This window comes from Mixia osmundae (genome assembly GCF_000708205.1).
Source record: "Mixia osmundae IAM 14324 unplaced genomic scaffold scaffold_6, whole genome shotgun sequence".
Lineage (NCBI taxonomy): Eukaryota > Fungi > Basidiomycota > Mixiomycetes > Mixiales > Mixiaceae > Mixia > Mixia osmundae.
In genome coordinates, this window is record NW_014575558.1 from 703,041 (window position 1) to 727,004 (window position 23,964).

At 54.5% G+C, this 23,964-nt stretch overlaps 15 protein-coding genes across 15 annotated transcripts; 7 read left to right on the plus strand and 8 right to left on the minus strand.

The window, feature by feature from the left end:
- Positions 1-24: 24 nt before the first annotated feature.
- On the plus strand, positions 25-1,441 carry L969DRAFT_103948 (uncharacterized protein; the record flags this gene model as incomplete). The annotated part of the gene is made up of 5 exons (XM_014712055.1): positions 25-278; positions 330-632; positions 680-1,134; positions 1,233-1,346; positions 1,395-1,441. The coding sequence occupies exons 1-5, from the start codon at positions 160-162 to the stop codon at positions 1,439-1,441; spliced, it is 1,038 nt and encodes a 345-aa protein (XP_014567541.1). The 5' UTR covers positions 25-159.
- A 63-nt stretch (positions 1,442-1,504) lies between these two features.
- On the minus strand, positions 1,505-2,052 carry L969DRAFT_18041 (uncharacterized protein; the record flags this gene model as incomplete). Its single annotated transcript, XM_014711697.1, has 4 exons — positions 1,505-1,544; positions 1,593-1,710; positions 1,764-1,855; positions 1,910-2,052. 4 exons carry the CDS (start codon positions 2,050-2,052, stop codon positions 1,505-1,507), a joined length of 393 nt encoding a protein of 130 aa, XP_014567183.1.
- A 495-nt stretch (positions 2,053-2,547) lies between these two features.
- On the minus strand, positions 2,548-3,044 carry L969DRAFT_88351 (uncharacterized protein). Its single transcript, XM_014712056.1, has one exon. The coding sequence runs from the start codon at positions 3,008-3,010 to the stop codon at positions 2,789-2,791; it is 222 nt and encodes a 73-aa protein (XP_014567542.1). The 5' UTR covers positions 3,011-3,044; the 3' UTR covers positions 2,548-2,788.
- Positions 3,045-3,419: 375 nt separating this feature from the next.
- Positions 3,420-4,275, plus strand: L969DRAFT_88352 (uncharacterized protein). The gene has a single exon (XM_014712057.1). It carries the CDS (start codon positions 3,451-3,453, stop codon positions 3,784-3,786), a length of 336 nt encoding a protein of 111 aa, XP_014567543.1. The 5' UTR covers positions 3,420-3,450; the 3' UTR covers positions 3,787-4,275.
- Positions 4,276-4,984: 709 nt separating this feature from the next.
- Positions 4,985-7,558, minus strand: L969DRAFT_95126 (uncharacterized protein; the record flags this gene model as incomplete). Its single annotated transcript, XM_014712058.1, has 10 exons — positions 4,985-5,178; positions 5,229-5,720; positions 5,769-5,843; positions 5,896-6,210; positions 6,261-6,438; positions 6,488-6,592; positions 6,641-6,870; positions 7,100-7,211; positions 7,258-7,338; positions 7,391-7,558. 10 exons carry the CDS (start codon positions 7,556-7,558, stop codon positions 4,985-4,987), a joined length of 1,950 nt encoding a protein of 649 aa, XP_014567544.1.
- A 47-nt stretch (positions 7,559-7,605) lies between these two features.
- L969DRAFT_499973 (uncharacterized protein) lies at positions 7,606-8,537 on the plus strand. The gene has a single exon (XM_014712059.1). It carries the CDS (start codon positions 7,677-7,679, stop codon positions 8,271-8,273), a length of 597 nt encoding a protein of 198 aa, XP_014567545.1. The 5' UTR covers positions 7,606-7,676; the 3' UTR covers positions 8,274-8,537.
- L969DRAFT_49966 (uncharacterized protein) lies at positions 8,258-8,806 on the minus strand (the record flags this gene model as incomplete). The annotated part of the gene is made up of 1 exon (XM_014712060.1): positions 8,258-8,806. The coding sequence occupies one exon, from the start codon at positions 8,804-8,806 to the stop codon at positions 8,258-8,260; it is 549 nt and encodes a 182-aa protein (XP_014567546.1).
- A 401-nt stretch (positions 8,807-9,207) lies between these two features.
- On the minus strand, positions 9,208-10,856 carry L969DRAFT_49876 (uncharacterized protein; the record flags this gene model as incomplete). The annotated part of the gene is made up of 8 exons (XM_014712061.1): positions 9,208-9,298; positions 9,347-9,464; positions 9,512-9,589; positions 9,638-10,016; positions 10,206-10,266; positions 10,316-10,433; positions 10,481-10,558; positions 10,607-10,856. 8 exons carry the CDS (start codon positions 10,854-10,856, stop codon positions 9,208-9,210), a joined length of 1,173 nt encoding a protein of 390 aa, XP_014567547.1.
- A 923-nt stretch (positions 10,857-11,779) lies between these two features.
- Positions 11,780-12,500, plus strand: L969DRAFT_95129 (uncharacterized protein; the record flags this gene model as incomplete). The annotated part of the gene is made up of 3 exons (XM_014712062.1): positions 11,780-12,279; positions 12,332-12,402; positions 12,451-12,500. 3 exons carry the CDS (start codon positions 11,780-11,782, stop codon positions 12,498-12,500), a joined length of 621 nt encoding a protein of 206 aa, XP_014567548.1.
- Positions 12,501-12,658: 158 nt separating this feature from the next.
- On the plus strand, positions 12,659-14,622 carry L969DRAFT_50573 (uncharacterized protein; the record flags this gene model as incomplete). The annotated part of the gene is made up of 10 exons (XM_014712063.1): positions 12,659-12,897; positions 12,948-13,038; positions 13,094-13,193; positions 13,243-13,344; positions 13,394-13,472; positions 13,851-13,964; positions 14,011-14,101; positions 14,153-14,252; positions 14,308-14,409; positions 14,468-14,622. The coding sequence occupies 10 exons, from the start codon at positions 12,659-12,661 to the stop codon at positions 14,620-14,622; spliced, it is 1,173 nt and encodes a 390-aa protein (XP_014567549.1).
- Positions 14,623-15,326: 704 nt separating this feature from the next.
- Positions 15,327-16,199, plus strand: L969DRAFT_625086 (uncharacterized protein; the record flags this gene model as incomplete). The annotated part of the gene is made up of 4 exons (XM_014712064.1): positions 15,327-15,354; positions 15,448-15,540; positions 15,593-15,694; positions 15,747-16,199. 4 exons carry the CDS (start codon positions 15,327-15,329, stop codon positions 15,893-15,895), a joined length of 372 nt encoding a protein of 123 aa, XP_014567550.1. The 3' UTR covers positions 15,896-16,199.
- L969DRAFT_95132 (uncharacterized protein) lies at positions 16,181-16,749 on the minus strand (the record flags this gene model as incomplete). Its single annotated transcript, XM_014712065.1, has 2 exons — positions 16,181-16,286; positions 16,409-16,749. The coding sequence occupies 2 exons, from the start codon at positions 16,747-16,749 to the stop codon at positions 16,181-16,183; spliced, it is 447 nt and encodes a 148-aa protein (XP_014567551.1).
- Positions 16,750-18,343: 1,594 nt separating this feature from the next.
- Positions 18,344-19,487, minus strand: L969DRAFT_95133 (uncharacterized protein; the record flags this gene model as incomplete). The annotated part of the gene is made up of 5 exons (XM_014712066.1): positions 18,344-18,609; positions 18,660-18,743; positions 18,801-18,935; positions 18,987-19,277; positions 19,328-19,487. The coding sequence occupies 5 exons, from the start codon at positions 19,485-19,487 to the stop codon at positions 18,344-18,346; spliced, it is 936 nt and encodes a 311-aa protein (XP_014567552.1).
- A 133-nt stretch (positions 19,488-19,620) lies between these two features.
- Positions 19,621-21,916, plus strand: L969DRAFT_63337 (uncharacterized protein; the record flags this gene model as incomplete). The annotated part of the gene is made up of 3 exons (XM_014712067.1): positions 19,621-20,950; positions 21,000-21,334; positions 21,390-21,916. The coding sequence occupies 3 exons, from the start codon at positions 19,621-19,623 to the stop codon at positions 21,855-21,857; spliced, it is 2,133 nt and encodes a 710-aa protein (XP_014567553.1). The 3' UTR covers positions 21,858-21,916.
- Positions 21,917-21,987: 71 nt separating this feature from the next.
- Positions 21,988-23,950, minus strand: L969DRAFT_95135 (uncharacterized protein; the record flags this gene model as incomplete). The annotated part of the gene is made up of 8 exons (XM_014712068.1): positions 21,988-22,158; positions 22,215-22,320; positions 22,373-22,535; positions 22,595-22,822; positions 22,868-23,034; positions 23,082-23,147; positions 23,202-23,316; positions 23,371-23,950. The coding sequence occupies 8 exons, from the start codon at positions 23,948-23,950 to the stop codon at positions 21,988-21,990; spliced, it is 1,596 nt and encodes a 531-aa protein (XP_014567554.1).
- Between the last annotated feature and the right edge of the window lie 14 nt (positions 23,951-23,964).

Here is a 23,964-nt window from a genome sequence, read left to right on the forward strand (position 1 = left end):
AATTTGGCAAATGCTAGCGGCACTTGTAGCCGCGCTCAGCGGTCTTGGACCCGACTGCTGAGACCTTCCCTGATCCTTTCTCTGCTTCCGACGTCGCCGAAGCACCGAGATCTGCGCTCTGCACTCCTGCTCGTCGCTTAGGGACGCTGCTCCTCTCACATGGAAGTCAAGCTTTCATTCCGCATTGAAGCCTCGATGCGCTCTCGATACAAGCTTCTGGCCTCGGCTTGTATCGTGTATCATGTGTGTGTGGTCTTATGCTTGGAGCTGTCGATGACGTGCGCCCTCATATCACTTGCAATATTGGATTCTATCTGATGGCGCCACAGCTACCACGCGGACCACAATGGCCGAAAGGGACGCTACACGGCTCCCTTGATGATAGGCTCGAGTACCTATGACTTGCTCATCGACACCGGCTCCTCCTTCGCCGTCGTCGGCCTGGTCAAAGCCTTCCCATACATCAGATCGCCAACAACGCGCAACAGCTCGACCGCAGTGTACATTCAATATGCAATTGGACCCCGAGTCAAAGGCTGGTTGGTCAAAGATCGCATACACGGTGCCGGCATCAAGAAGCCTTTCAAATCCTACATAGTGGCAATTGATGCGCCGCAATCCTATTTTGACTTGTCCGTCGCTTTCCTTCTCCAAAATGCTCGCCCTCATATATCGTCAGACTTCTGCCTGCCACTGGCGTGCTGGGCTTGGAGAACACACCAGCGGTGCGCGCATGGATACAGGAGCATAGCGAGCAAGCGCCAGCTGATGTAGTATGTCTTGCCGGCGACGCACTCGATCAAGGTAGTGTCACTGCTGCCTTTGCAACTATCGCGCTTGAAAGCGGTCAATTCATCATCGGACCTCCGGCATATCGTCTCGCGCAAAGCTTCCCAACGTGGCAGCCCAGTCACAACGCTGACGATCCAGGCTCATGGCGAGCGCAATTGCTCTTGCCAGAGCTCGATATGGATCTACCCGGTCTCGTCGATACTGGCGCTTACTTTACCTTTCTTCCCGATCCTGCCATCGACCTGTACATCTCTCGAAATCCTGGAGTCATTGATAGTCCGACGGGGAGAGCCATCATCTTTCCACGGGGCACAAAGCCTAAGCCGCTCAGCATCTATATCGGTATGCACGTGTATGAGCTGTCAGCGGAAGACCAGATCACGCCTTGCGAATCTCCATCATATATCGGCGAGACATGCTCGATCTTTCGAAGGTGACAGACCTCGTTCCATGCAAGCTGTCTGTGGAATTCATTCGAGCCAGAACGCGTTGGACACATGTCATCTTTGGCAGCTCGCTATTGCGCAAATTCGTCGTCTTCTTTGACTATACCAGCAAGTGCACCATCGCGCAAATCTATGGCGGGCTCATGGGGCAGACAGATGACAAGATCGGTTTCGCGGCGCCGCGTCTGTCGAGTAGCTACTAAGGCTATTTGCAATCGTCCAGAGTACAGCCCCGCCGCACTTGCTCAGACTAAATGCTAAGTAGCTCAAGTCTGCCTGATCGTCTGACCATTGCACACAAAATGGCTGCCAGAGTGTGAGCGTGGAGCCGCAGGGTGGAAAGATTCGACATACACATCTGCTGCGGTGCCCGTGTGACCCGTGGAGGCTCCTGCAAAGCCGAACGAGTCCAACGCGCCCATTGTGTTCAAATTCATCCTGAGGCTGAACGTATTGCCATGGTGATTGTCATCTGCCGATTGTCGGGGTCAGTAGCCGTCTTGGGTTGGCATCGAAGCAGCCTACACGCGACTTGGTACCAAGTTTCGGGCTGAGTACCATTGTCCGATTCGCCAATGTAAGCTCCTGCCTCTGGCGTCGAGGTCGAGACCAAAGTGCTGTGAATTGTACCTCTCAGCCTGGACGTGTGGAGCAAACGTTTGCTGCATCACCCATTGTCGAAGACCATGGTGAAAACGAAGGCGGCAACTATGGGGCCAGAGTCGGCAGTCAACATGCATTTGTAGATGTAGGTTGCGCGCTTGGCCAGAGAGGTCGGAGCGGCCGCAGCGTCGACGGGCGCGGCAAAGGTCATCGAGGCCAAAGCAAGCATGCCTACGATGGCGGAAAGCATGCTGAAATTCATCGTCGCTGTGGCTTGCGTCTGTCTTCGATGGACTGTCTTCTGACTAACGCTGGATCAAAGGACTCGAGCGGTAGCAACGGAGCAACGAGATGAGGAGCAAATGTGGGTCGAGAGGCTGAGACTTATGCAAGTCCCCGCCGTTGCTTGGCTGCCGGTCGTCGCTGCTGTTGCCAGGGACTCCATGCTGGCACAGCTCAAGGAGTCATTGGCTGGTGGCCGGTCAGTGTGAGCAAGACGGGTACGAGGATCGTGTAGACTTCAGCAGGAGCTGCCGCTGAACGCATTTCTGTCTGTGACAGCACGCTACTTTCGAGGTCGATGGACTCGAATCAACGTCAACATGATGCACGATGTCGCCACAGGCTCTGCAACCGTAGCAAATAGTGACAGAGCTGACGTTGCAGCGCTTCTCTGTCAGCAACAAGGTATATATGCATCTGGCGAAAGCGCTGCCAAGCCACACTAGCGCTGCGTAGGATGAGGATTCTCGACCCGCTTGATAACTTGATCATTACAGACAAGTCGGCTGCGTCGCGTCAGACAGTCTTCGGCCCCCTATACGAAGTGAACATACACGTCCGCCGATCCGTGATGATCTGCCGAAGGACCTGCAAATGCGTACGTATCCAGCGCAAGAAACTTTTTATCCAGATTGAGCCTTAGACTGAAGGTATTGCCATAGTGATTATTGTCTGTCCGTAAAGCTGTTCAGCAAAAGGCCTGAGACGATGATAGCGGACCATACAGTCGAGCTGGTACCAAGTCTGAGGTATAATGCCCATGTCTGACGAGCCGATGTACGCTCCAGCCTCTCTACACGTCGGTAGGGCCAGGTAGCTGTCGCGGCGGGAGATGAGCTGAGCTTCTCGCGCCGTGAAATCATGCCCCACCCATCGTTGATGACCATGCCAAAGTCAAACCGGGCGCTGACCGGACCCGCATGCGCCGTCAGGGTGCATGTGTAGATGTGGTAATTGCGTTTAGCAAGCGAATTCATGTTGAGGGGCGAGGCGATACTGAACGCCGTCAAAGCGAGCAGGCCGACAAGGTGAGAAATCAAATTGAAGTTCATTGTCGCTGTGTCGTCTCCTACTGCGTTCGAGCAAGTCCGATCAGCAGCGAGGATTCGTAGCAAAACGTGCGAGGTGGTGTCTCGACGCCGAGCCCATACACTTGAATATGGTCATGCAAGCGCCCGTTGCCAGGGAACCGATAGCGCATGAGTCGCCTAGGCGTTGCATTGCTATGAAGCTGTATCGAGCGCGGTAGACCGTCGTCGCGATCCGAGCGATGTTGACTGCAGAAGCCTTCATATTCGCTGGCGTAGGACGAGATAGGAATAGCGCTATGCTCATAGCGTTTCAGCAGAAAGATCACTTCAAGCCAACGCGCAAGATAGCAGCCTGTAAATCTATAGTGTATGAGTACAAGACTGGCAAGCAAGTCAGAGAGTGCCCTGCCAGCATATATTCAGCTCGAGCTGACTGTACTGAGACTCGCTTCGAAATCTGCGAGGAGGATGAGTGGCTCGCTGCCTGCCTGATACCTCGCCCAGAGACTCCTCCTCTCCTAAGCCTGTCTTGGCGTGCAACTTCGTCCGAGCCGACCGTCCCATCACGATTGCTTCCCCCGCCTCCCGGTGAAGCCCGACAAGGCCGGCACGCTGCCAAGTTGGGCCGGTGATGAACCCAGCTCATCCCCCGACAGCCTGGCTCGACGTTCCAAGACTTGCCTGACTGACGCAGATGTTGCCCGCCAATCGCATAGCGTGACCCCATTCCGAGCATACCAAATCTTGCTTGTCCCACCAGACTGCGCGAGTCCACGATTGTAGACCCAGCCCCGTCAATGATCGGCCGCCCAATCAATGGTCTGCCCGTGCGAGCGCCCGACATGGACCAGTATTCACGCCACCTGTGCCATACAGCCTTCGGCCAGTTCCCCCAAGCCAACCTGTCAAGACATGCACCAGATGCAGCCCCGTCCAGGCATGACCGCCTTCCTGCCTTGTATCGCCCCAACACGATAAATGATGACTTGCAGCCGCCTCTGTTCTCATCTGCACCACGAATTCGACGTCGGCTTCTCGCGATGTACATTCTTGGGAGGAAGCAGACAAACAGGCGGGCTTATGTACCTTCAGTTTTGGTAGGCGCAAAGTTACAACGCCGGATTGTGGGTAGAAAGACGCGTAAATTGGGTTTTGCCTTGTGCGACCAGAATTCACCAGCGCACGATCAGCTATGATCGCTTAGCGCGCGTAGCAGGGCTCGCGTATGTCAAGTCATACAGATATTTCATTGCGATGTACGCGGCCTGGACGGCATCCTGAATGAAGCACATGCTTTGCGCTGCAAGCCAGCATAGAATGCGCGTACAACGCTATGAGGTTACCGCAGCAAAATTGATACAAATATCGGTGAAATGTCAGCATGGTGTTGCCTGCACCTTACTTCGTCGTATTCGCCATATTCGCAGCATAACCTGCCGTCAAACCCCTATACGATCTTTTATTGTAGCGTGTATGCCTGAGCTGAGCCGTCGACTTGCACCATTCTACTGTCCCTGAAGACAAAGTGGGTATCGTGCCTTCACATTCGTACAGCGGGTGGGCGTGTGCAGTCCGTCGTTTCCGACTCCGCTGTCAAGCTGTAGACAGTTCAGCTGCCTGAGTTTGCTTGGTGCAGCCTGTTGCGGCTCGAGCCGAAGGCAGCGGTCTGTGCAGCCGATAGGCGAAGTTGCGTCCCCGTTCAGTAAGAAGCAGCGCTTGCATACGGCGTCATTGACAGCGCATATGTGGGTGTATGCGTGCAGTACCGCCCCAGACACCAATGGCAGATCGGTAGCTAGGGCATGTCGGACAATCGGAGAGGCCACAACGTCACGTTCGCTTGCGTAGCTGAGGACCCAGAGCATTCATCAAGCTTGAGCCAGTGACGATGCCAGTGGTGATGATGATCAGCTTGCGTCGAGGGTTTGCAGCGGCTAGGAAGCGGATAGCAGACACCTCCGCAAAAGTGCAACCGCCGACAAAGCAGATTGCAGTCATCGGCGTCTTTTTCGCGAGAGCGGGTGCTGCCGCAATCATGCATTAGCTCGAGCGTCTGATCCGGAAAGCGACTCACTTCTAAGTCTCGCTTGCTCTTCTGCCTGATTGACAGCTTCGAAAGGGGGACCGGGCAAAACCTTTGTGAGATCTTCGAGCCCTTTCCAGCCTTGTATCGTGGCACCTCGTCCTCCGATTGCAGACTGTATAAGTCTTACGCTCAGAGGCGCATAGCCACTATAGGCATACGCTGGATCGTTTGGCTCGGCTTCGTCGACATCATCGACGATCAGCCTGAGCGGCTTCCTTGCTTGCTGAAAAGGGGATCGTGTGGGTATAGTGCGGACGAGTAGGCCGAGACGCTCGAGATTGATCAGGAAGGGCAAAAACTCGAATCCATATGCTTGCAAGATCGACCGCTTGAAGCCCTCGAGGGCTTTTGCCTTGATACCACCGTTGACTTGCGAATAGATGCAGAGTAGCCGGATGACTGACATGAAGCCGTGGCCTTGATCGATCATCTTTCGGATTGCTTGCTCTTGCTGGCCCAGCTCAAGACCGGCGAGGATATCTGCTATCTTGTTAGCTAGCGGCTTGTGTTACGTCACTTAGCTCGCACTTTGTTGGATCTCTAGAGCGACACTGAAATCGTCGCTCATTGTGGTCGACATGATCTGCTCAGTCAGATGCGTATCTGCCTGCAATATCAGCCCAGCCCAGAGCTGACGCCCGACAGAGGGACGGACGGAGACGCAAGGATTGATGCTCGGCTTGAAGCGAGCTAAGCTTGCCGACAAAGTCTCGTATCTGAGTCACCGTTTTTGCCTGATGGCGTCCTTCGTAGTCTGTATTGATACGTTTTGCGACTCTATTGAGGATACCGCCGACGACAGCGAAATTGCGATCTCGTAGGTCAGAGAACAGACCATCTGCGTTGCTGAGCGCATACTTGCGCTTCTTGTTAACAGACGGAAGTGTCGCAGCAGCAGATGTCGATGCGCCGATCCCCTGTGCTGCGGCTGCGTCGTTATTGTCCAGATTTGCAGACACCTCGACATGACCTGCTTGCCCACTCAGATCCTACATTTAGCCGGAAAAGACAGGGGCGGACCGTAGCGAACACCAATACACTCGTCCACTAGGCCTTCGTACGTGAGCTGCGTGCACAGCGGCGTGACCATGTCGACCTGACGATCTATCAGGACAAACGAATCGAGCGCTCCAGCGTGTATCGAGCCAGACTCAACCGGCATCTCATTTCGAAGTCTGAACAGCAGATCCGCCAATTTCTGCATGAGCTGTGAGCATGCAGACGGTCAGACACGCGGTCCTGCCTACACGTGAAGCTTCGCCGATGCCGACGATCCGGGGCGCAAATCCGAAGGCTTGCTGCAGCGTCATCATCGCGTTGGCAAGGTCAAACACTGCAGTGCGATCTTGTTCCTGAACGGCCATTGAGCATACATTGACGCAGAGCCCCAGGGAACACACGAGAAAGATGTTCTTGTAGCCTGCTGCGCCCGACACTTCGAGACTGAGCAAATCATGTTCGAGAGGAACGAGGCCGAGCGGGAAAGCGCGAACGGTCAGATTGCCGTATACGCCGAATTGCTGGAGCTGTGCAACGCAGGTCTGCGTTATCCGGGGCGTGAAGAGGACAGTGTAAGTGTGGCGCTGTGAGGCCGACAGACTGGTGTCCGAGGCGCCTGCTTTGATCTGATCTGATTCATACGTGTCAGCAGATGCACCAGAAAGGCTGCATGTTGGGGCTCGTCGTGTATGCAAGCGCGTCGAGTTGCACGAGTAGCATCACGCTGAACAGTTTGCGAGGAGCCTGCTCGATCTACGGATCTTTACTGACCACGCTCCAAGCAAAGTATTGCGCACGGCAGGCGAGGAGGGGCTAATTGGATCCGAACGGATGGGGATAGATGAGATGGCGAGATGTACCTGCGATGATCTCCGTCCACTTGCGTTGTGGACGGCAAAGGTAGACGATATTCTTCTGGGCTTGGCTTAGCGCGCCCGCCTCGAGCCAGAAGAGCTTGTCCACGCCGTGCTCCTGCTCGGGAGTCAGTCTCGCCATTGCTGAAATCGAGCAGGCTTGCTTTCAGAGAGGAAACGTCGACGACCAAGCCAAGCGGGCCGGCCAGCGACGGATCAAGCACCAGTGTCTTTGCACCAATGATCTGGAGCTTGCAATGAGCTTCTGTCGTAGGTGCAAAGGGATAGGGAGCACACGCTGTCGAGGATCTGAGTGAGCTCCGCTCTGGCGAGCTGTCTGAGCACGCCGGTGTCGATGCCATCTTGCTCTCTTCGGCGTGGCTGCTGATCCGACGACGCCGAGCTCGTCTTGATGGAAGGATCGGCATCCCGTTCGGCTTGTGAGCCGGGCATTCGCAGAGCCATTGAGGCTGGGTGCAGCCAGGCACGAAGGCACGTGAAGTCGGCGCGTCGATGCAAGCAAGCCAAGCAAGCGGCCCTACAAGCGGCTCATTCATCTTGGCCTCCAGACCGCTAGCTGTCTATGGCACACGCTAAGATGTACCGCAACAGAGCTCCCTTCATCAATCAGCACACCCCGCGCAAACAAGGAGCAGCAGATATCTCAACATTACCTCGAGCGACACCATCAGTGGCTACTATTTTCGATAGCCTGTACAAGTTGGCCAACGATCTCGCTCCGGCCGGCTCATCCGTCAGACATCGTCTCACCGAAGGATCTTCACACGCTGTGCCTGTCAGCAGGAAAGCAGACGGATGCTCTCAGCAGCTCTCGCGCCTACCTGTGAGGCTCTCGGCACGACAGCTTTGTTGCCAATCTGCTCCACATGTAATCAAACTACCGCCCGAACCCGCTGCATTCACACTCGAGGAAAGGGTCGCAGACGATGATCAATCAGCGAGTAGTCTTACAATAGAGGCGCGGATGGGCAGCAAACGCGAAGTATGCATCTCGGCGTGTCAAAAATCATTTCAGGCAGGCACATTCCTTGCCAATATCCTGCTGGATACCATCCGCATCCGCACAGGTGACTCCGAACGAGCAGCAAGCCTTCAAACTGGCCGCGGCTCTCTCAGCGCGGCCGAGGATGACAGCAAGCGCACTTACTGCGAGCCGTAGACCTCCGTCTTCTCGAAGTCGACGTCGAACGTTAGCTGACCGTGGTCTGTATAGTAGATGGCAGCAATAACCCAGCGCCATGTGCCATACTTGTTCGAATGCGACACTACCAAATCGTCAATGCTGTCAACTCTGTAGCAGCGCACTTGCATACCATCGAATTTGGCAAAGTGACGAGGACCAGTAATGAGCTCTTTGACTGCCGGGAATTGACCCCACGAATCTGTGTAGACTGCGAGAGCCGTCAGATACGGGGAAAGGTTTCCATAGGGCAAAAGCTGACTGAAGATATCTTCGTAGAATTGGCGGTCATAGTTCCAGTCGATAGCAAAATCGAATAGGGCAGGCTGACTCGTCTTGTCGAGATCGGCACGCAGGTAACAGCGCGTGTTGCCAACTTTGTTACCCCATTGTGGCGGACCGACTGCTTTAGCGACATCGGGTGCGCGTTCGCTCAGAGCCGTCGCCGACTCTGCTGGCAACGCTGACACTAGCGTGAAGAGCAAAGCGACTACAGCTGAGGTGATCTTCATGGTTTTGGCAGATTGCAGCGGATGTGCAAGAGAAACGCATCCGAGTCGGCTTGCTGCGACATAGCGACCAGATGCCCTGGCGACCACGGAGTGTTCGGGGAGACAAGCACGACGGGGTTAACAGTCATCGCCAAACGCTGCAGCACTCCGCGAGCGAGGAAAAGCTGCATGGGCTGAGCAGAACTCAGCTTTCGCACATAGCGGCTTTGTCGCATTTACAGATTGCATGCATCTCAACATCAAGCGGTGCGGCATTGCGAACCGTACGCACATAGTCGCGATGATGCGCTCTGATTGGCGGTCAGCGCTCGAGATCGGGCTCGAGCCGCGAATCGTCGTAGTCTCAGAGCATGAGTGCAGGAAGGTCTCAGGAGCAATGCTTGCAATCGGGCGCATTGTGCTTATTTCAAGCAGGCACATTCCTTGCCTATATCCTGCTGGATGCCATTTGCATCCGCACAAGTAACTCCGAATGAGCAGCACTTCTTGAGACTAGTGCGGGCGTGCTCAGCATAGCCTAAAGGAGAAGCAAGTGCTTACCGCGAGCCGTAAATCTCCGTCTCTTTGAAGTCGACATCGAATCTGAGACGGCCGTCTTCGAAGTAGCAGATGACAGCGATGACCCATCGCCATGTGCCATACTCGTTCGAATGCGACACTGGCATGCAAAGTCAATGTCATCAATCACTTGAGCTTCTCGCGTACCGTCGAATTTGGAAAAAGTGCGGTCAATTGCTGAGAGCAATTCCACTGCAGGGAACTGGCCCCAAGAGTCTGTATAGACTGCGACAACTATGTTGAAACTTGTCCCCTTTGATGATTACGGCCTACTGTTTATGTCGGCGTAGGTCTGGCGACTATAGCTCCAGTCAAGAGTGAAATCATACAGAGCAGGCTGACTTGTGTTGTTGAGATCGGCAAGCAAATAGCAGTGTGTGTTGCCTACTGTGCCGCCCCATCTCTGCGAGCCGTCTCGCTCAGTGATATCGGGTGCACGCTCGCTCAGAGTCTTCGTCGTCTCTGCCGGCAAAGCTGACACAAGTGTGCAGAGCAGACCGACCACAGCTGCTGTGACCTTCATTCGTTGGCTGGAAGAGAGGCAAAGCCGAAAGTCAGGCCGCAATATGGCAACAAGATGCCATGGTGACGACGTGGCGGCGTGGGGGACAAGGACGACGAGGTTGCAGTCACCGTTGCCGAAGCTCGTGTACTGCAGCAGGCCGCGGGCGAGCACGTCGAACAAAGTTTGTCGTCCTTGGAGTCTGGTTCCGAGCGTGCTGCGGCACGACGAGGACCATACAGATCGCGGCGGGATCAGCAAGACGTAGGCAGGTGACCAGAGCGAGATATGCATTCGGTCGCATCAATCTTGTTTCAAGCAAGCGCAGTCCTTGGCCACATCCTGCTGAACGCCGTTCTCATCCGCGCAAGTGACTCCGAACGAGCAGCACGCCTTGAGGCTAGCCGGACTGTGCTCAGCCCGGCCTGAAACAAAAGAGAAGTGCTTACTGCGAGCCGTAAATCTCCGTATTCACGAGATCGACGTCGAACGTGAGCTGATTCTTGTCTGTATGATAGATGGCAGCGATGACCCAGCGCCATGTGCCATACTTGTTCGAGTGGGACACTACGTGAGGGGTCAGTTTGTTGAAGTCTCGTAGGTGGCTTGCATACCGTCGAATTTGGCAAAGTTGCGATCCGGTCCTGTGAGCAGCTTGACCGCCGGAAACTGACCCCAGGAGTCTGTATAGACTGCAGGTGCTCCGATCAGTTTTGCTCATCCCTTACGGTACGGCATACTGTTTATATAGTTGTAGGTCTGGCGATTATGACTCCAATCGGCAGTGAAGTCAAACAGAGCAGGCTGACTTGTTTTATCGAGATCGGCACGCAAATAGCAGTGTGTGTTGCCTACTGCATCGCCCCACTTTTGAGGACCGGCTTGCTGGGCGATATCGGGCGCACGCTCGCTCAAAGCTGTCGTCGTCTCTGCTGGCAGAGCTGACACAAGTGAGAAAAGTGCACCAACGATCGCTAGTGTGTATTTCATGGTTTCGACAAACTTCAGTAGGGACGAGAGCAAATCTATCAGAGTTGCTGGTCGCAACGTGGCAATGAGATGCCATGGCAACGACGCAGCGGCGAAGGAGGGCAGAATGACGAAGAGATCGGAGTCAAGGGAGCGAAGACGTGGAAAGGAGAAGGCCAGACAGGTTTGCGCAGTGTGACAGGCAAGGACATTATAAGGGCAATGAGGTCATAAGATCGGCGCGATTTGAGAAAGTCGCTTCTTCGGTCATTCTTTTCCGAGCGGCCTTTCCAAGATTGTCCCCGATGTGTAACATCCATAATGCGCCCCTGTCGGACTCTTCGAGCAATTGTGTCCTGCGACTCCTCACATCTCAGGCTCATTCTTTAACTCTGCATTTGGGGCCAACTCGACACGATGTGGTTTGCGCTGCTATGCATCATTTACAGCATACTGTCACAAAGTCATGCAAATGATCTCGAATGGCGCATGTCGTGAGCCATACGAGCCCATGACACTGCCCTGCTGACCGAGCCGGAAATTTAGCGCGCAACGTCTTGGCGAGCAAATGCTCTTCACCGTTCCAATGACGATAGGCAAGACTGCATATACGATGGCCATCGATGTCGGCAGTGCTTTCATCGTAGCGGGTATTTTGCCCTCAGCCTGTTTTGTCAAGTCAAGCTCGACGATCAATACGACTATACCTTATACCGTCAGATACGCCTCAACCCAGCCTATACACGGATGGATTGTTCAAGATCAGATAAGCGGCAATGGCCTCCGCCGACCCGACCGTTCAATACCTTTCTCGTTGCAATAGATGAACCATCGCAGTCCTGGAGTAGCGTGTGAGGCGGGTACCATTCGTGCTACATTCGCCATCTAACGAAAGCAGGCTCGGCGGCGCTTCGGGTATATTAGGCTTGAGAACCGGCCAGGCCATGCAAGAGCTTCTCGAAGGCCAATCACAAATCGCGCCCGCTGGTTTGCAGCCTTTCGTGCTTGGCGCACAAGCTGAAGGCCGAATCAGTCTGGCTGTGGCTACAATAGTCCTCGGCAAACTCTTGAGCTTTGGTGCTCCCAATTATCGCTATGCACTAGGTACTGTCACCTGGCTACGTCGCGATGATACAGCAGGAGAAGGCATGCGGGCAGCAAGACTGATCTGGCCAGAGCTGGAAGTATTTTCTCCCGGGCTTATCGATACTGGCGCATACCTCGTCTACTTACCGAGCAGTTCGATTCAACTCCTTACTCGACTACATCCGGGCTCGGTGTACGACAGCGCAGCATCGCTTCTCGTGTTTCCTCAGGGCGTTCCGTTTGGTCGCAATATACGCTTCGACATTGGGATGCATACTTTCGAACTGAGACTCGAAGACATACTCATACCCTGCCCTCGTACGCCCACAGCCGGTCAGCGTTGCACGTTCTTCAGGAAGCAAGTGAAGCCATGACGAAGTCGATTCGGCGGACTGATGTTAAAACAACAGGTCACCCTTACGAGTCGCAATATATGGCAATGCGCTTCTCAGACGATTGTGTATCTATCTCGACTACACGCGTGAGTGCAGTCTCGACATCTGCACCCCGTGCTGAACTCGACGACAAGATGACATGATCGGATTCGCAGCCGTCCGGAGTGATGATGCCGACTATTAACCTTCATCCGACCGATAAGTATCCCTAACCTCTCCCGCTGAAGAGCGGAGGGCGCATGTAATTCACATTGCAAATGCCGTCATCGCTCAACCTCAGATGAACTCCTGTCGGCCTGCTGCTGCTGCTGTGCAACGCCTCTTTACCCCCTCACTGCGAACATGCTATGGCTGGTCGTTTGTTTGCTGGCGTCTCCACTGTCAGCAGCAGCAGCCTGGCTGGATACCGTCACATCCTCGCGGCTATTCTGCCTGCAGCAAACATACTGCCGCATGACTTGTGCCAGCAAGCGGGAACAAGGCCATCCCTTCAATATCGAATTGGAACTCGAAGCTCCACATTATAGAGGTCACATGGATCTCATCACGTCTCCAAGAAGCAGAGTGCAGAATTGCGCGATGTACGCATCGCCCACAAGACAAGCTTTCTCGATCTAACACTCGGACTAAGCTGCACGCCGCCCCTGAAATGCCGAGCTTATCCGCAACCTCTGGATCCTAGCAGGATCGATTGGCTCCTGGAAGCAGACCGAAGGCTCACTGTGCGGAGACTGCACTATGGCCAATGTATGGCTGACAACAGCTGTAACATGGCAGGTCCGAAAGATTTTATCCGGTGATCTTCTCGCCCAGAGACTCATAGACGATTGCTGCCGAATTTTCCTTCGCCGCCATTTTGACATTCAGCGGTTTAAGGGTCGGTTCACAGCAACATGACGGTCAGACACGCACTGATTAGCTGACAGACACGCCCGCCGTAATGTCTCAGCAATACGTGACAATGGTCTGCGACCCCATCCTCGCGGGGTCTAGGCACTGTGGCTTGCTCTTCTCGGAGCGCACAGCCTGTGAGCACGTCCAATCCTGTTCACAGACGATCTTCTTGACCAAGTGCAGGGGATATGACGGCATGTGAATACGAAACCGACACCTGCCAGGTAGAGTTCGGCACCACGCTCAAGAACAGACAATGCAGGTGGCCAGATGGATCGACCAGTGTTCGACCCAGACCCGAGCCTGACGCATGTGCACATGCGCCAATCTAGCTTGATGGTCAGGGAACAGCAGATGTGTGGCTGAAATGGAAGATTGCTCCTTGACAAAGTCTGACATCTAAAACGTACGATAATTTCCGACGCGCGAAGGTTACGATGAATAAATTTCATCGTGGCTACCATTCATCCGGCTTTGTCGCTCTTCTCTGCAGCATACCTTCTCTCATAGCAATGTTGATATGGCTCTTGGTCTGTCTTCTTGTTTGCCAGACTCGCCCAATCGTGGCAGGGCCACATCCCGCCGTCGCTACGAGGTTATTTTGCCTCGAAACCGAAGTTTGTCGTCTGACCTGCGCCAGCAAAAAGCTCTATGATCATCCGTTCACTCTGGACCTAGAGCTTGGTACATCGGCGTACGAAGGCTACCTCACCTTGATCTCAAACAGGCCCGAAGATGTCCCGAGCTGCATGTGGTCAGTATGCTAGGCTGGGCATGGCAAGTCTAACAGTACCCAGTAGTTGCACTCCTCCCCTCAGATGTCGCGCTCGTCCACAAGAGATGGATCCTAGCAGGGTCAATTGGGTCATGGAAGCAGACGTCAGGCTCGCTGTACGCTAGTCTCTGCACATCTTGTGCGCGAATGACATTCGCGCTTCATAGGTCACAGGAATTCCTTCTGGCGATCCTCTCGCTGCGAGACTTATGCAAGACTGCTGTCATGTGGTTTTACGCCGTCGTTTCGAGGTCCAGCTGCGCAAAGGTGCGTATTAACATACGATCAGGTTGCGAATGTCAAGAGACTTATAGTGGAGTAGCTGCACCTGCAAGGCTCGTCTCTGAAACGGTCACTATGATCTGTGATCCTCGCAATGCGATGTCAGGACACTGCGGACTACTCTTCTCACAGCGAACCACTTGTATGACTGTCCAATGCTTACCTTTTATGACTTTGTTAAAGTTACATGCCATGTGCAGGGGATTTGCGCGATTGCGAATCCATCGATACCTCATGCCAAGCTGACTTTGCCAGCCTTACACACGGACGAATGTGCAAATGGTCCGACGGCACTATTAGTCGGCCATCAGCAGTGCCAGATGCCTACCCTGCCTGCCCGGACGCCCCGCAGTAGCCAGATGTCTCACTCGATGATTCAGACAGTCATTCGCACGATAGCTTGTCAATTTGGGGCGCATACGTGGCAAATAGCCTTCGGTAATCTAGGGGTTAGATACTTAGGAGAGTCACACAAATACGGCTCTACCGGGCCTGGCGTATGCATGTATGCAATGCCTGGATGCATTGTCTAAGCTGCGAGAACCGATGCTCGTGTAGAAGGTCCTTCGCGCATGGAGGCGCGAGCGCGTTGGCATGACAGATCATGGATGAAACATGGCAAAAGTTGACGCGTTTGCAATATCGCAATATTCAATTCCAGGAAATAGCCGGAGCTCGGGTTCGCCTCGCTGCCAGATCTACTGCCCATTCGTGTTCTCAGAAAGCCATCGAACAGCAATGAACACGTGGCTCTTGCCATACTTCTTCGCTTTGCTCTCTACACCAGCATGGGCGGGGCCACAACCCGCCGTCGCAAGCAGGCTGTTCTGCTACGAAGCCAAAGCTTGTCGTCTGACCTGCGCGAGAAAGAGCATCTACGAGCATCCCTTTACTCTCACCCTGGAGCTTGGTCTGGAACGTTACAGGGGCTATCTCAGTCTGATTACGAATCGACCCAAAAACAATCCAGGCTGCATTAGGTCTGCATTCTTGGGCCTTTGACGTGACGCAAAACCTGAAGGACGCCTGAAGTTGTACAACGCCTCTCAAATGCCGAGCATGGCCTCTTGCGATGGACCCGAGCGGGGTCAGTTGGATGATGCAGGCAGACATCAGGCTTGCTGTTCATGAACCTTTTTTCATCCTTGTGCACATCCTGATGTTAGCTGATAGGTGACAGAGATGCCGTCCGGTGACTTGCTCGCCAAGAGGCTCATGGAAGACTGCTGTCGTGTCGTCATGCGCCGTCAGTTCGAAGTCCGGCTGATCAAAGGTCGGCCATGTCAGCCGCTCATTCGCCGGTCCCGAGATTGATGAACCTGCAGCTGAGTCTGCGAGACTAAGGTCGGAAACATTCCTGATGATCTGCGATCCTCGAAATGCGCTGTCAGCCCACTGCGGGCTACTATTCTCGGAGCGAACCACTTGTACGCCTATCTCATCTTGCAAAACTACGCTGATGTCACCTGTCACTTGCAGGGTCTCTCAGGGATTGCGAAACCATAGACAGCTCATGTCAAATCGAGTTTGGCGCCCTCACGCGAGGCAAAAAGTGCAGGTGGTCCGATGGCACTGTTGACCGTCGTCCCGCACCGGTACCTGACGTTTGCGATGACGCGCCGCAGTAGCGTTGTGCTGAGTCCACTCATGCATGCTAGAATTGCTCCTGAACACCAGCTGACGCCGACTGAAGTGATGCTTGACGACGCGCGCATTCGGGAAAGATCTACCTGACACGTCAGATGTTCTCGTCTCCCTGACACCGCCTCGCAGCATTCAAATTTGCACGAATGATGCTGTGGCTTCTCTTCGGCCTGTCCATATCTCTTTTACATTCGACAACGGCATATCCAGGCCATCCAGTCGCTTCGAGATTCTTTTGCTTCGAAACGACGCCTTGCCGGATGACGTGCTCAAGCGTCAGGGAGCTTGGTCATCCCTTCAATCTCGAGGTTGAATTGTCCGGGCCGAAGTTTCGGGGACACATGCAGCTCTACTCGGATAAGCAGGACACGATGCCTAATTGCATGAGGTGACATCAAAGGTTGCTTGGTCACTTCGGTGTTAACTGGTAATGTCAGTTGTTCGACAGGGCTCTTCTGCCACGGACGACCGTCCGAGCTGGATCCGAGCAAACTCACTTGGCTAATGGAAGCGGATATGAAGCTTGAGGCACGCATGCTGTGCCCCTTGCCACCAGAAAGCTGCTAAGCTCATCCAGCCTGTCTAGGTCGGACGCTTCCTCTCCGGCGACTTGTTGGCGGCCAAAGCGGTGGAGCAGTGCTGCAATGTCATCATGCGCCGTACCTTCGAAACGGTACTCTACAAAGGCAAGGCGGCTCGTCCGGACGCGATGTCGCCGTACGATGATATGACTGATCCACCTTTGCATCGCAGGCGCCCCGGCAAACCAGCTTTTCTGGCAAATATTGATCTTTTGCGATCCTACAGTCCGGGGTGCAACACCGCACTGCGAGCTCATTTTTTCAGAGCGAACTTCTTGTGCGTCACTTTTTGAGGATGCGACGTAGGACCTGGACAGCGTCTACAGGGGGTCTGGCAGATTGCAGAGTAGAAACGAATGCTTGTGAAGGCGAGTTCGGCAGACTCGGCGACAATCGGAAGTGTAACTGGTCAGATGGCTCGACTGGCGTTCGGCCCGCGCCAGAAGAGACTCAATGCTCCAACGCGGCGCCCGAGCATTTTGGCGAGATCTGATGGAGCCCAGATGCATTCGTAACTCGTCGGCTCTACAATGTCGCCGGAGAGCCAACCCCACAGATGAGGTGGCTGCCTTGTTCAGTTCGCGAATTGCGCAGCAGCGGATATTGCAGCAAATGTAGCTGCTTGCCCATCTCTGCTTGGGTGATGAGTACGGGATTGAGCGCTCGACTGCTTTCGCTGCTAATATGACGCTGCCGGGTAAAGGCGCAACTGACCGTGGCGAGACGAGTATTTGGCCTAGTGATGCTGCTGTCTGCAGCGACCGCCGGACGATGTCTTCCACCGTATGGGCCAGTGATAGCTCTGATTAAGCTTAAATGGAGTGCGTGTCGCTGTGGGGAAGATCTCTTTGACACGTCGGGTCCCCTCGTCTCCATGACGCCGCCTTGCAGCGTTCAAATTTGCATGAATGATGCTGTGGCTTCTTCTTGGCCTGTTCATATCTCTTCCGCACTCGACAACGGCATGGCCAGGCGGACCAGTCGCTTCGCGATCCTTCTGCCTCGAAACGACGTCTTGCCAAATGACGTGCTCAAGCGTCAGGGAGCTCGGTCATCCTTTCAATCTCAAGCTTGAACTGTCCGGGCCGAAGTTTCGGGGACACATGGACCTTTTCTCGAATAAGCAGGACACGATGCCCAACTGCATGAGGTGACCTCGAATTGCCGCAATCGCACTGCGGTGTTGATCAGCAATGCCAGTTGTTCGACAGGTCTCGTCTGCCGCGCAAAACCGTCCGAGATGGATCCGAGCAAAGTCACCTGGCTGATAGAAGCAGAGATGAAGCTCGAGGCACGCATGCTGTTTCCCTTGATTCCAGGATGAGTTGACTCCTGTGACCCTACAGGCTGGGAAGTTCCTGTCGGGCGATATGTTGGGAGCAAAGGCGATAGAGGAGTGCTGCAAAATCATCATGCGCCGTACCTTCGAAACCGTACTCTACAGAGGCAAGTCGGCTGAGTCAAAGTCACCATCGCAGTGGCCAGAGAAGACTGATCAGCCATTGTGCCGCAGGCGCCCCAGCTGACCAGCTGTTTTGGGAGGTGTTAGTCTTCTGCGATCCTGGCTCTCGGGGTGCGGCGCCACATTGCGATCTAGTCTTCTCTGGGCGGACCTGGTGTAGGTTGCTTGGGAGCAGGCAATATTGGTCCTGACAACGTGTACAGGGGGTCTGACAGATTGCAATGTCGAAGTGAACGCTTGTCAAGGCGACTTTGGCAGGCTCAATAACAATCGGAGGTGCATCTGGTCAGATGGCTCGATCAGCGGTCAGCCCGCGCCAGAACAGACCCAATGCTCCAACGCGGCGCCCGAGCATTTCGGCGAGATCTGATGGAGGGAAGATGCATTCGTCACTCGTCGGCTTTGCGCTTGCGCTGGAGAGCCGACGGCACAAATGAGGTGGCTTCCTTTTTAAGATCGCGAATTTGCGGCGCAGCGGATATTGTAGCAGATGCAGCTGCTCTCTTGATCTCTTCTTGGGTGATAGGCGCACGAGTGGGATCTTGAGCTGCCTTTGCTGCTAGTGTGGGTTTGGCAGGTAGAGGTGCAAGCGGTCTTGGCGGGACAAATGTTGGGCGAGGAGGTGCCGTCGTCTGAATCGGCCGCTGGACGATGTCTGTCGTGCGGGTCAGCTTGTAGCATCGGGAGAGGTCGGGCAAAGCTCACGTTTGGGTGGAGGCGGTCCGGCTGGCATAGGTATCTCAAACTCCTCATCGCTTGATTCTGACTCAACAGGCTGATCGGGTACTCCTGAAGGCGGGCAACGAGTCTCAGCCGGTTATAAAGGTGCACGAGCAGCTAGATGACCTTGTGGAAGCGGGGGAGGACCTGATGGAAGGGGTATCTCGTCATCCGAATCTGCTTCGCTCTGCTCATCTTGCTGCGACTCGTCGGATCCATCCTCGCTGGACGCGTCAATCTGGGGTAACGGCGGCGCATCCTCTGCGTCATCTCACTCTCAGATCGTCTCTTCGCCAGACGCAGAAGAAGTACCTCGCTCTTTGTATTGCATGCCAGGCGGCGGAGCGCCAAAGGGGTTGAAGACAGGATCATAATACGCGCTTCGTGTGGGATCCTTGAGCTTGCCTGTCGAGTCATAGAGATCTTTCGTGTCTATAACGGGTAGGGAAGGTCCAGGACGAGGTGCGGAGGTAGAAGCAGCCGGAAAGAGCTTCGACCTTGCTTCGGGGTGTTGCTCGAGATAAGCTTCTTTGGCTTTGTGGATCCTCTCTGACTCTTTCTTGAGACTGGCCAATCGCTCTGTGTCCTCCGCAGAGAGACTGCCTGCTGTCCCATGAGAATCTCTCGTGCAGTGATGTGATTGAGGAGCTGACTCGTAGCAGAGAGAGTCCTGATCTCGGCGTCAATGGTACGGTGATCTGCCTTGAGGAGCTTGTTCTGCTTCGATTCAGTCCTGGCTGCTTTGTTCTTGGCGAGTTGCTTCTTCTTGTCTTGCTTTCGCTTGGCCTCCATGGGATTCTTTGCGCCTGCCATGGTCTGAAGGGGGTCTGGGTGATCAGCTGCAAGTCAGCTCGACTCGACTTGCAACCTGTTTTGGTCTCGTCGTCTTTATCGGTCGAACCGAGAATGATCCAAAGGGCGAGCGGGCGAGGGAGGTAGGCAAGCGATGGACGAGAGTGACGACTTCAGGACGCCTCCGACGAGTGTGCTGAGCTCACCGGCGCTGTCCAGGCGGCAGTCTGATGCTGATGAGGACGATGATGATACTCGCACGCCAGAGGAGCTGTCACTTGCTACTCGACCGCTACCCTCGACTGACTATGATGAGGACTTGGCTGTATCTGCCCAAGCGCTACGACTAGCAACGTCTCACCGATCCAATGGGTCGCCGCAGCTTGCCAGTCCGACGGCCAATGGCTATGTTGAGACAAGACAGCGACGGCCCAGTCTCATCTCATCCTCGAGCGAGCCACACACACCAAACAGATCACGCCGCAGTAGCTCAAGAAGCTCGCTCGCAAACGGAGGGACGCCCTCCCGACCTGGCCTAGCAATACGGCAAAGACACGACAGTGCATTGAGCGATAGGCCCGGTTCTGCAGGAGCACTGGGCAGATTGGGCATGCATGATCAGACGTGGCAGTCCGCCCAAAGCACACGACAGCCTTCTTCGTCCCCGTCGTCTTCCTTCTCGCACGCAGAGACGCCTTATGTCTTTGCAGAAGATGAGGGGTACAATGCCTACGCGTCTGTCTCGCAACCAACGACGACCGACTCGCCTACACACGAGCGCAGTGCACCACTGGACGGCGCATTCACTTCTGTGAGGCTATCACCAGATACACAGAAAGCTTTCCAGCTCAGCGCTGCAGGCACCAACGGCCGATACGTGTCTGAAAAGACAGTGCAGGACAAAGCAGCCATCGAACATAAAGCCGAAGAGCCAAATGTTTCCCCTAAAGCGACGCACAAGAAACGTATGTCCGGCAACGGCATCCTGCCCATCAAGATCGACGGAAGTCCCACTCGACCCCGGCATACTCGATCGCCAAGCCTGCAGCGCTCGCCAAAGCAAGAAAGAGCTTCTGTGCAGACTTCGCAGGCGTTCACCGACACGTTCAAGAAGACAAAATCCACCAAGCCGGCGACGAAGGCGACTGTACTCCAGCAGGTCGTCTCTTCCACTCGACCACATCATCTGCCTCCCAAGAGCAAGCTGGAAGAACAGAAGCATTTGCAACAACTGGATCACATGCGTATAGCAGCAAAGGAGACAGAGAAGAAGAAACGTGCAGCTGCAGCAATAAGGAAGCAGGCGAGAGATCGAGCAGCGGCCGAGGCTTTCTCTACTTGGGAAAAGGAGATATTGCCCAATTGGCATGCGGTGGGATCGAGCGCGAAGCTCAGAGATGTCTGGTGGAGTGGCACCATGCCCGTACGGTATCGTGCCAATCTATGGAGTCTCTGTATCGGTAATGGTCTCGCCATCAGCAAAGGTCTCTGCCTCTCATCTTTTGTCGCACATCTGCTGACTGAGGACCGCAGGATCGTATGCAAAGGCACATCAGCTAGTCAGTCGACTACTCACATCTTCAACATACCCAGAAGAGATCCTCATCATGATCGACCATGACATTTCACGGACGATGCCCAACATAAAGCTGTTCGACAAAGAGAACGGCCCCATGTGGTCCGATCTCAGGAATCTCTTGCTCGCTCATAGCGTCTTCTGGCGCGATCGACCGTCTTATGCGCCCGGGATATGCTTTCCAGCTGCCATGCTGCTCATCTCCATGCCACCGCCCGAAGCTTTTGTCGCTCTTGTCAATCTTGTCAACAAGAGCTGCCTCAAGTCTTTCTATGCAGGTGTATCAGACGAGGTAAGTCAAGCTCTGCTCGAGCTCTTCCGATTTTGAGCACCAGACTGGCACACAGATAGAGGCATACTATCGCATATTCGGTACGCTGCTGGCCGACACGATGCCCAAAGTCTATCGCAACTTTGTCGCACACGATGTCAGACCGAATTATTATCTCGGACCCTGGCTGACGACGCTCTATACGCCCTTCTTGCCCTTGGACTTTTGCACGCGCATTTTCGACGTCTTTGTGCTCGAAGGCGATTCCTTCCTCTTTCGATTCGCGCTAGCCCTGCTACAAGCCATGGAACCCAGACTGTTCGATCCCGAGAGTGATGCCCTCGAACGAATCTTTGCAGGTACCGATGCTGGTGGTAGAGCGATAGCCTCGCGCACAAAGGGCGTACCCGAGAGCCAGATCACGCCGCAAGATGTCTACGAGGCATACGGACTAGAGGAAGACGAGGTGTTTGCGATTGTCAAATCTACAGAGTGGAAGGACTCGACTTGGTCAAGACTCGTCGAGCGCGAACTGCCAGACTAGACGAACACGCTTGTAATACAAATAGACAAGCCATGTTGCATAGAATGCTGCTCTTTGCGAAAGTGCATCGGATCTACAGTGAAACCGCAGCCCTTCATTACTCTGGAACTCCGATGAAAAGTGGTCATCACTACGGTGCTGGCTGAGCTACTGCCGAGCCCTCGTCGTCTATCTTGAGCGCAAAGTAAGGATGCGTCAAAGCCTCTCTGATGGTGAGCCGTTCTTTCGGGTCCCAGGTGAGCAGCTTCTCAAGCAAGTCGAGGAACCGGTGGTTCACGATCGAGGTCGGCTGCACGATCTCCTGCAGATCCGACACTGTTAGCATAAGTCCCAGATGCTGATTGATGTCCGACTCACTCTCAAGGGCTTCATCGCCTTTACAAATTTCCGACTTTGCTTGGATGTGCTTGACTGAGGAAAGTCAAGCTTCTTGTCTGGCCGGAACCATTCCGGCCTCGCTCGTCTATACGTGCATGATCAGCTCGTCGTATGAGAGCGATACGAAGAGCACTGACTGTGCTGCTCTTTGCAAGTGAGCAGGCATCCGGCCAAACACGACTTCCATCATTGCAAGGTGCTCGAGGTTCTCGTGCGTCTGGAACAATGCTTCGCCGGTATAGAACTCGACGAGTATGCAGCCGACTGACCAGACGTCGCAAGGGTACGACCAGCCAAGACCTGCACATTGCATGCAGCATTAGCACAGCATGTGCTGGCAGCAAGAGAGCCAGGCTTGCCTAGTATGATCTCCGGCGCGCGATAGTGCCGGGTCGAAACGACGCTCGCATGGTATTCGTCTTGAAAAGTCGCGCTTCCGAAATCGATAAGCCTTATCTCTGATGACCGCAGTACTTTCTTAGTCTTCGAGGAGCCACGCTTGAGCGGTACGTCTCTGGCATCGTTGTCGACAAGTAGAATGTTTTCTGGCTTGAGATCTGTATGGATCAGTCGGCAATCATGTACGACTGTAGCTGTATCAGCTTTGCGCGATGAAGAAGCGCCGGACGCACAAGCTACACTGCTGAGTAGCTGTCGTGCAAAGTCTTGTATCTGGCTATCGGGAAATGGCGCATAGCTGTTGTCTTTGAGGAAGTCGAAAACGCTGACAGACAGCAGCTCAGAAGAAATGCAGATGTGCCCTCGATCGTCGAAGCAGTCGAGCATGTGAATACATTTGCTAGCGTCCAAGTCAGCTGAGCGTGATCGCGCGTAGGGTGAACGTACTTCGAGTTTTTCGGATCTCGTTCCCGCAACAGATTGAGGACTTTGATCTCGACTTTGCTGGCATCTCTACAGCTCGAGAGCGCAGTCAGAATTCATCCTAATTGCGCCGGCTCGACTTGCCTATACTTCTGGATCGCGCGAATGATCTTTACGGCTACAGTGCGCTGCTCCTTGAAATAGAAGGCCTCGACAACCTTGCCGAATGTACCTTGACCTAGCAATCTGATGATTCTGTCTGTAAGCATGAGCGTAATCAGTTTCGCACGCTTTCAAACGCAGTGTGACCGACATCTCCCCCTATCGAGAAATTCGCCAGGTCTGACGATAAAATGGCCTTCCTTGTCGTCACAGGGTAGCGCTGAGCTGCTCGCTATCGGTGGCGGTGGTACGCGCGAAGCGTAAGAGCTCGCGGGTGTCTCTTGCGCAACTTTCCTCTTCCGCGAAGCGACAGCTGCCGGCTTGGCGGCAGGAGCAGCAGGTACACCCATGCCGTTCGAGGGTCCCGCATGAGCGAGCTGTTGGACTTGTGCAGGTAGCTGAGCGGCCTGATACTTTGCGGCATAGCCGTTGGTCAAAGGCGGCGCTTGGGCCTGTTGCTCTGTCCGTGCACCATTTCTGCCGTTGGTTGCACTTGAGCTAGTGCGAAACGGCGGGTCTCTGTACGTGTAGGCTGCGCGGGTCGCAAGATTGGAAGCGCCAGAAGCGGATGAGCCAGAATGACGAGCTCGTTTCGCACTCCGTGTCTCGATTGGCGGCGTATCTTCGATGACGATGACTTCTCGTCCGCTGTCCTGCCTGACGGTGGTATAGTGCGGAGGTGTGGGTAGGCCAGTTGGCTGAGTATGATTCCGTCGCGTCACGGACGACATGACGTCGTTGTCGC

Coding starts and splice junctions, on each gene's coding strand:
- L969DRAFT_499973 (XM_014712059.1), top strand. CDS start 7,677: ATGGCACACGCTAAGATGTACCGCAACAGAGCTCCCTTCATCAATCAG.
- L969DRAFT_88352 (XM_014712057.1), top strand. CDS start 3,451: ATGCTCATAGCGTTTCAGCAGAAAGATCACTTCAAGCCAACGCGCAAG.
- L969DRAFT_88351 (XM_014712056.1), bottom strand. CDS start 3,010: ATGGTCATCAACGATGGGTGGGGCATGATTTCACGGCGCGAGAAGCTC.